General features: G+C 43.6%; 1 protein-coding gene across 1 annotated transcript; it reads right to left on the bottom strand.

Moving 5' to 3' along the window:
- Positions 1–3,173: 3,173 nt before the first annotated feature.
- Positions 3,174–8,553, bottom strand: LOC126387363 (sodium/calcium exchanger 1-like). Its single transcript, XM_050039897.1, has 2 exons — positions 8,327–8,553; positions 3,174–4,979 (listed from the first exon to the last, which is right to left on the bottom strand). The coding sequence occupies exon 2, from the start codon at positions 4,953–4,955 to the stop codon at positions 3,174–3,176; it is 1,782 nt and encodes a 593-aa protein (XP_049895854.1). The 5' UTR covers positions 4,956–4,979; positions 8,327–8,553.
- Between the last annotated feature and the right edge of the window lie 1,170 nt (positions 8,554–9,723).

The raw sequence follows: 9,723 nt of genomic DNA, 5'->3' as shown, positions 1-9,723 counted from the left end.
ACAACCCGCTCTACCTCTGAGCCACAACCGCCCCATATAGACGTGAACAGCACTGACCACGTGGTGTTACCATGATGAGTTAGGATGAGAATAGGTTGGAAAAAAAACTTTGCCAACCAGGTGTCACCCCGAAGTTGTTAAAAACTGGCACTTGATCAGTGACTTCCGGTGTAGTGCTTTTATTTTGAAAGAGACTGTATGCAAACTGTACATTTCCTGTGAAAACAGAAGTGTATTTTGAAAACAGACAATGCATGTAACAGGCTGAAGTTGACACGGCGTCCCAGAACGTCAACAACCAACACACCCAGGGTACCTTGGACGTCATATGTGGACGTGGAAAGTCCATGACCAAACGTGGACATGTGACGAGGTCACAGTGAGGATGATGATGAGGATGGTATTAGCTCCAAAAAAGGCGTCATATTGGTGGTGATATAAAAACATTGACTTACGCTATAAATTTGCACCATGTTCTCATCCTGTTGGTAAAACACTTTGATTTTAGGTGGACTTCTTTGGGGTCAGGCAACACGACTCTGAGATCAGGTTCAGAAAAAAACATCATGGTTTGGCATAAAGGAAACGAACAGCGGGATCCCGGCAGGAAGTCGACACAGTGCTTTTGTTGCCTAAACTGAAGGAAACAAACCTTAAAACAAATTGTTCACTCACATCATGAGTTTAATTTGAAACAGTCTGAGCATGTGAGGAGCACAAACTCAACATTTCCTGTGAAAATGTGTTTTTAAAAATCCATAAGGTGTGTCACAGGTGTAAACTGACACGCCGTCCCTGAACGTCCAAAACTGACGCAGGAGGGAACCCAGAGTGTTCTGACGTGTAGGCAGTGTTGGGCTCCTTACTTTAAACTGTAATATATTACTCATTACTCTTTTCAAAAGTAACAACATTACTTTACTTATTCCTCCCTGCCAACAGTAATTCATTACTCTATTCGTTATATGACCTACTCCCCAAAATCCAGGTGTGTCTCCGTGTGAATGTCAGCGTGATCACTGGTAAGTGTAGCTGAGCTTAAGTAGCTTCTATTTACCTGAGGTCGTCAGTTACCTGTGAGCAGTATTTTCCCAAAGATCTGTCTGACAGAATTTTAATCTAATCTTTAATCAGAATTTTGAATCTTTTAATCAAATACATAATAAAGAGAGTTCTTTGAGACTATTATGGAAACGTATCTCTGATATTCACAAGACATAATCGACTCAAAACTCATTCAAATTGCTCATTTCACACAAACGTCCTGCAGTTATTGCGTTCTTCTTTATTTGGTGTGATGGGTCACTTTATCAGCTGTTCTGTACTGTTGCTATGCTGAATATGATACGAAATATCTATAGAATATGTCAGTGTATCCGATGGTGAGGAACGACTGCAGGTGATGCATTAGTACATCAGATCGTTGTTCATGGTTTTGTAAAAACAAAACTGCATGTCATAAAGAATATTTTCAGTGCTAACAAGTAGCAGGAGTAATGTTTAACATGATTCCACTGACACTAAACAGTCACAGATATTTGTGCTGATGATGGTGCCGCATAAAGAATCATTTTAGTTGGTAGGATTCATTCTCTCTGTTCAACAGCTGAGATATTTCAGTTTAGACGCCGCCGCTGCTGCAGCTAAAACTCTTTCAATCCATATCCACCTGCAGGTTATATCAGACTGACGGGCCACATCTGGCCCAGGAATTCAATAATCCAGTCATTACCCGAAAACAACCTCATCTAAATATGATTGTATGATGTTCATGTATTTTTTATGTTTCTCAAATTTAAAACTTACGTCTCCTCATGTTGGACAAACAGTGTGTGGACCATGAAACAAGATGTTTTCTCTTGGTCGGGGTGCTCTCGACACCTCCTAAAATCTTACCTTCAGAAAACATTAGTGAAACCCAAAACTCAATGTGTACCAACAAAATACGGACAAATCACTGATTAGAACAACAACAAGAGAAAATTTGTTCATATATCGCAGGACGCTCAGTGTTTGGTATACTCTGTCAAAATAACTGACATTTTGACTTCCAGGTTTTGCAGCCCAGTTTCCAGAGAAAATGTCGACATTGTATTGCTGCGTTCCAGGCAAGTCTCTGAGCCCGTAAGTCACCACATCAAGTCACGACTCACGACTTCATAGCGTTCCAGGCAAGTCACGCCAAACTCTCAAAGCAACATGGCGGACCGTGCAGGGTTTATGTTTGTTTATGGTCACTTCTGTCACCAAAGGTGCCGGTTCCTTGCTCATTTGAGTGAAACCGAGGATAAACGGCCCATAAGGTCACAGATGCTATTTTACTTTTTATTTCACGTTATCTGTGTTTGGAAACGTATTTTGTATTAATTTATTCTTGCACTGGCAACCAGCTGTTAGAGCGGCTGCCAATAGTGCGTTAACATTAGGGTTATTTTATGTCTGTTTCTCACTATGTATCACCTGCATCAACACCGCATCCATGGGGCTGCCATTGTTGTTTAGAGGAGTAAGGTCATTGGTTTAGAGGGCTGTGTGACATAACTGGGAGTACATCGATCTGGTACGAGTTCATGGGTGGTAAGTTACGGGTTTGACTGCCGTTGCAGTGCACATTCACGGGTAGAAGGTTGTAAAAACACGACTTACAGGTTGCCTGGAATGCAGCATTAGTTCCTGCAAACTGTGGGTACGTTACATTTGTACGTTATTTTGCAGCTGATACATTGAAACTTTACGTTTCGACCACCTTGTGGTTACGTTTAGGTGCAAAAAAAGATGTTTGGCCTAAAATACCCAGTTTAGGGGGCCATAATTCAGAGAAGACATTCAGCAATGTCTCGGTAAAAATCACTTTTTGAGGCACTGTCTCGCCTGGAAGATTAGCAACAGGTAGCTAAAAACTCATGAAAGAAAAACCGTCTGTATAGTTTGTTGGTGTTTAACAGTGTTGACAGTCAGCTCATATCTCACTATAGTAACGATGATATGAAACATGAAAAGTGCAAATGTAAAATATTTGTGGTTTTCAGAAATGTACAATGCTAATGTTTTCCTCTGGTGACTGGGCTGGGTTTTGACCTCACTCTAATACCCAGAATGCCTTGCAGAGAAACCACTGAACTGTGCACTGCTCCCATGACTCTTCATCATCACTCAGCACTGGAGGTTTGTACTTACAAGATCTCATCGTTCTCAAACTCCAGGACTCCGTGTGTGTCCTCAAAGTCCTCGCCGCCTCCTTTAGCCGTCCCCTCCATGGTTTTGTACGGCACCACCACGACACCGCGAGCCCCTGAGGTCCGGATCACCTTCACCTCCATCACCCCGACACTCTCGCTCACCGTCACCACCGGCTCCTCGAACGTAAAGATCCCAGCGTGGTCGTCATCAAAGATTGTGACGGTAGCCGTGCACGGCAGACCCAAACTTGCGAGGGAGTCCACGTGGTTTGCCTCGCGCTCGTCTGAGCCGGCGCCCTCAGATGTGACCCTCACATTGCTGAGGTGAACCAAGAAATGCTCATCTTCCTCAAAGATGTCATCATCAATTATGTCAATGCGGATTTCCTTTTCAGTCTCGCCTGGTTTGAACACAATAGTTCCTTGGGTGAACTGGTAATCAGAGCCGACGTTAGCGGTCCCGTCTTCAGTCCGGTAATCCACTGAGATTGTGCTCGTCAGGTCTCCACCACGCCGCACCACGTTGAGTGCTACGCTGCCGCAGTTCTCCAGACACTGGTAGGTACCGGGGTCGAAGAACAGCTTGGAGGAGAAGTCGTTGAGTGAAACCTCGGAGCAGATATCGTGCTGGTTGGCTCTCTTGGCTTGGTCAGCGGCGTGCTTCTTCAGGATGTTGCCCGCTCCTGTCATGATCCTGGTTGCCTGACAGCGGTAGAAAGCCCGGCTCTTCTGCTGATGGGTTAAAACTTGGTAATTGGCGAGCTCCATCAACTGCTCCATCTCCTTCTCAGGATGTTTCTGTTTCAGCTCCTTCAGGATCCTGGCCACCTCCCTGCGGGCCTCCTCCTCGCCCAGCTCATTCAAATCAAACTCCTCTCCGTGGGAGTTGAGCATTTTCCCGTCCATTTCGATGTCGACCTTCGAGGGGAGCTCCGGCTCGCCCTCCGTTTCAATGATCATTCCTTTCTGCTTCCCCGCTCTGTAGCGCTTGTACATGTACTTGTAGAAAAGAAGTCTGCGGTCGGCCACGTAAGCGAGTCCAACACAAAGGGGGAAGAAGAAGAGCGTGATCAGCCCCTCCCATATCTCAACTACACCTGGAGAAATGACATCCAGGATCAGGTAGAGCCAGGTGTACGCAAAGACGCTCCAGGTGGCGGTGACGAAGAACACCCTGAGGTGCTTCACCTTCCTGGTCTCTCCGTCAGGAATGACAGACACACACAGGCCAATGATGACAAACATGTTGAAGGCAGCACTTCCTACAATGGTGTTGGGACCCAGCTCGCCGGCGTCAAAGTTGTGACCGCAAACCTCCACGACCGACAGGAGGATTTCTGGGGCGGAGGAACCCAGAGCCATTAGGGTCAGGTTGGACACCGTCTCATTCCAGATGCGCACTGTCGTGGTGATCTTCTCACCGTTTGGTTTCTTGATGGTGATCTGTCTCTCCTGGGAGGTGATGACCTCGATGGACGCCATGAAGCGGTCAGCGATGATTGACACGCCCAAGAACATGTACGCCAACCCTACAAAGTAAATAGTGGCTCTGGCGAGGCGGTCGGTGAAGGCCGGGTTTTCTGGCTTCCATATTGGTAGGATGACACCTTCGATGCAGTTGGTACCTCCTCCACATTTTGTGTGGTTGCTGAGCGTGTTGTTGGACGTGAGGGTCGAGCTTCCTGCAGCACAGTACGGGACTTCAATTGAGATGATGGTCGACAAGAAAAGCAGCTGATAGGTGGAGAGCAGCGACGAGGTCCCGGCTCGGCTCATGGTGACACTCAAGCTCCCGTAAACCTGCAAGACAAAGAAGGAGACTTTGAATTTCTGTCGGATCACGTTTGTAGCTCGGCTCAAATGGAGGAAATAAAGATGTTCGGAGTCCCGCCCCCTTATCCTCGCTTCTCTACTTAAATCACAGAGTAACAACTGTAAGGGACCGGGGGACAATTATTTGTCTTTGTGCCTCCCTGAGTGACTGAAGCGTGCTGAAAGGTGGGTGGTGACGGTGCCGCAGCACCATTTATATTTATACATTTGACTCCATACACACATGGAAATACATGAGCCAATATTCTTTTTAATGATCCATGGAAGTTTCTTTTTTTTTTTTTTTTGACTTAATTATGTGTAACCCACAGAAGAGGATCTACAGATGTGTACCGTGATCCACAAACACGTCTTTTTACATGTGTGTTGTGTAAAGTCATATCCACATAACTTCCTCTGTAAACACAAACTTTAATTTCACATAAAAATGTTTGAGGTTTTACAAATGTAAACACTTTGATGACAGCAGACACACATGAAGTCATATTTACGTATTTGTGGATCCATTTTCACACAAGAAACTAGTGTTGCGCATTTGTGGACTGCTTCCTGTGAATTCGTGGGTCATGTGACATTTGCTACTTCCCTCCTGTGTATTTGCATAATTTAGTCTGCAGCACATCTGTGACACAAAAAATATCAGTGTGAGGTGAAGTTTCTCGCCACATCAGCAGATAACTGGACCAAGTAGGATAAAACAAAGAGCCTGTCGCGCATCACATCCTGAACAACACCTGGACGTGAGGACAGATGTGAGGACAGACGTCTGACGCTGCTAGTAGAACATGGGGAATTTATGCCTCTAAGTATGAGCACATATTTATTTTTTGTCAAGGATGTGAAATAAAGATGGATCATTTGTAAGAATAATATTATCAAGATTGCAATGCTAACTTTCAGTACCGCTTTAATGGAAATTCCCATTATGTGGTAGCATCGTGCTAACGGACTAATGTGACACAGGGTTGCAGTGGTGGAGGAAGAACTCAGATCTTTTACTCAGGTGAAAGTACAACAGAAACAAAAAGTAAAAGCAGAACAGTCCACTTCACATCAAATCAAACTACTGGTGCATTCATGTGTTCATCACTTTAACATAAAGGCTGATAAATGTGGAGCTTTTTTTGCAGGCAGCCAAAAAAAAATAATTATAAGTGGGTCATGTGACAAATGTCACAAATGTGCAAAACCAGCTTCACGTGTAAAAATGGATCCACAGATGTATAAACATGAGGTCACGTGTATCTGCTGTGGTCAAACTGTTTCCATTTGTAAAACCTGTAACACTGTTATGTGAAATTTATTTATTATTCATTTATTTATTTAATGTTTATTTGTACAGCACACATAAATGCCACACACCACGGCATTTATAGCCTGAGCTAATCTGCAATGCCCGCACCTCGCTGGGCCTTAAGATCTAAAAGACTCAGCAACGAGAACACAAGTGACAGTGCGAAGCACAAACAGTAAAAATACAAGACATAAAATACAAGACATAATTTGAGTTTAAAGTGATCCAAGTCAGGATCCAGTTTGAGTTCTGTGGGTAAAGACAGAAAAAGCTGTTTGTCCAAATGATAAATGTAAAGTTTGTGTTTACAGAGAAAGTTTGATGAATTTGCAATTCATGTGGATGTGACTTAACACGACACACATGTAACAACACTTGTTTGTGGATCACGGTATCTGTAGATCCTCTTCTGTGGGTTACACATAATTAACTCCGTGTACAAATGTAGTTACTGGAGCCAAACAAACGAGCAAACGGCACAAAACTAACAGCTGATTTCTGCAGATCTTCCTCACAGATCACATCATCATCATCATCACACAAGCCGTGCATGTCAGCAGAAAACATGACAGTCGGCCTCAGCGTGTCAGGTAGTCTCAATGTGCACATATCGTCTCATCACATGATCCAACAGAGACTCAACACTGGACAACATCAACATATACAGTATATGCACCGCTGCATCTGTGTGTGACACATAACACCAAAGGAAACAAGAAGTCATTCAGTTAATTTAACCCTTTTATAGTTTGTGTAGATTAAGCTTTTAATTTTGTTACAGATGCGTCTGACCATTAAAAAACATATGATACAGAAGGTTTCCTGTTTTCAAGGGCAGATACGGCAAATGACACCTTTTTGAATTTAACGAGAGTTCTTCTTTGAACACAGAAACATTTCTAAGGCAGCAGTCGCTCGTAGGGGCCCATTCTCCCCCAGCGCACTGTGGGCCCCCCCACCTCACAGGCCCCAGTGCAACCACACCGCCTGCACCGTCTATATTTACGCCCCTGGCCGCCTGTGACAACACCAAACCAACAAAGTGTCATATCGGCCTAATCAATAGACAGAATGACATCAGTAACCACGCACAGCGGACACAAACCCTGGAGTTGATTTTTTTAAATTTTTCACTCCTGCAGATATTTATTTTTTTTACAGGATCTGTTTTATTTTCGCTGAAGATTTAAAATGAGCTCAAACAAAGTGACTCTGATGAAATGTCATGGTTTTTAAGCTTTGGTTATGTTTCCTGATGGAATCGCTCCGACACATACGGGCGCCTTCCTGATCACTGATCGAGTGACGCTATGTGACGACTTGAGAACCAGCTGTCAAAGTTTCTGCATGTCTGCACATTTCAAAACAAACAAAACGTGTGAACTGCATGTAACACATTCAGGAGACGGAGCTGCCCCTCAGTAATGCTGAACATGAAGCATGTGTAACATTTTAAAGACGGTATTACAGCTCACACGTGTGTGTATTTTCTATAACTGATGCCCTAATATTTTCCTCTGCTGCTCTCCAGTGAGATCTGTAGAGTCATTCACATTTAAGGGTTTCGTAAACAGAGGAGCTAAGTCTTGTTGGATGTGTCACATAAGATCGTACGAGGAAGATACATTTGGAGCGTTTTGGTTTTAATGTCTTATTTGTAGAAAGCAGAAAAGATTGGACTGCTATAAAGAATATTTAAACCTTCATAGTTTGAGTTTTCCTTTTTATAAGCGACGATCATTAACCTGAATTTACTTTAAATTAAATTTAAAATTTAAAATATATGATCATGACATGATATTCTTCATTTAAGTAACAGTTTTAAATAACTTATTAAACTCATACAGTTTTAAGGAGACATTAAAGACACATTAAATGCACTGGCTGCTGTATCACTGCACAGCGTGTCCGACCTCCTCTGATGCAGCAGGACACCTCACAGTAACACAGACTGGATCTAAAGAGATTATCCTGCAGAACATCACCACACACGGCTCTGTGCAGAGAATCAGAAACCTACCGTCGCTCCAACACTTTCAGTATCTGACAGAAGAAAAAAACAAAAGCAGGACGTTGTCTCAAAATGTCCACAAAACCCTGAGGACAGTTTTCATGGTGGAGACAGAGACAGTGTGAATAAAGCGTCCACTGCGTCCTCCTGCTGTGAAACAATAAAAGCCTGTCAGATGATGTGGAGACGAGAAGCAGGAACACAGTCGGATCATAACACTGTCACCATGAAACCACCACACTGCTGCCTGCCATGATCCTCCTCCTCCTCCTCCTGCTCCTCCTCCTCCTCCTCCTCTCTGTATCTCTCTCTCTGTCAACACTTTCAAACCACCATCTGAATCCTCTTTGGAGTTAATTTTATCTTTCACTCCAAGCTACGTAGTAACTCTACATGTGGAGCTCAGCTCTTCGGCCTCACAGTTCAACTCTCTGACATGTCCGGAGGACTCGAGTAAAGACAATCGGAGCCGATACTGTAAAGGAGAGATTGTCTCAGACACAGAGAGACAGCCTTTAACTGATAGACTAAAGCGCCTGTCCAAGGCATACCTACAGTAAACTTGTTCCATTTTTAGCACATGTACATGCATGGTCTCATCTGGGAGGAAAGCGTTGTGTCCAACAGTCAGAATCACTGAGAGCGCTTCTGTCACTGACTTTAAACGTTTCAACACACTGAAATTAAATATCTCCTTTACAAAGATGCTGCAGACGAGCAGGTCAACACTGTCAATGCCAAAACGTTTAGTTTAGTCCAACACAGTGAGAGAAAAGTTTTGAGTTCATCAGACACTAAATAAATGTGTCACATGTCTGACAGGAACTCTGTGTCAGGTGAACTGTTTTGTTGTTGGAGTGTTTCATTCTGTGTCCCAGTCTCCAAAAGTAGATCAGGAGCCAGAGCCTTCAGCTATCAGGCTCCTCTCCTGTGGAATCATCTTCCTGTTGCGGTCCGGGAGGCAGACACCGTGTCCACATTTAAGACTAGACTTAAAGTGCAACTTGCAGGTTAAATGTTTTTAAAAATATATACATAACCTTGTCTGAAAATTACCATATGAGAAGTTAATTCAGAATTTATTATGGTTTACACGACATAAGGGCACAAATTCAGAGGAAAAAGTGGCTCTTTTTAGCTCCTCTCCTAAAAACGCTTTTTTTCCAACATCGCCTGATACTACGTCACGAGAGGGACTCTGCGTCCTTGACCCTGCCTCTGTCCAATGCGCAGTAGTAGGTGGTAGTGAGTCTGAGCGGTAGTAAACTTGTGAGTTAGTATTTTTTTTTCGGTTGTTAATAGTGCATTTCACCATTTGTGATTATACCGAATTATTGTGTTTGTGCAGGTTGCACAAACTCAAATCTGTCAGGACATTGAGTCCACCGTTTTCTGGACAGAAAGCG

The sequence above is a fragment of the Epinephelus moara genome, unplaced genomic scaffold, assembly GCF_006386435.1.
Source record: "Epinephelus moara isolate mb unplaced genomic scaffold, YSFRI_EMoa_1.0 scaffold388, whole genome shotgun sequence".
Lineage (NCBI taxonomy): Eukaryota > Metazoa > Chordata > Actinopteri > Perciformes > Serranidae > Epinephelus > Epinephelus moara.
Note: the sequence above shows the minus strand (reverse complement) of the source record. Positions and strands in the feature narration are given on the sequence as shown.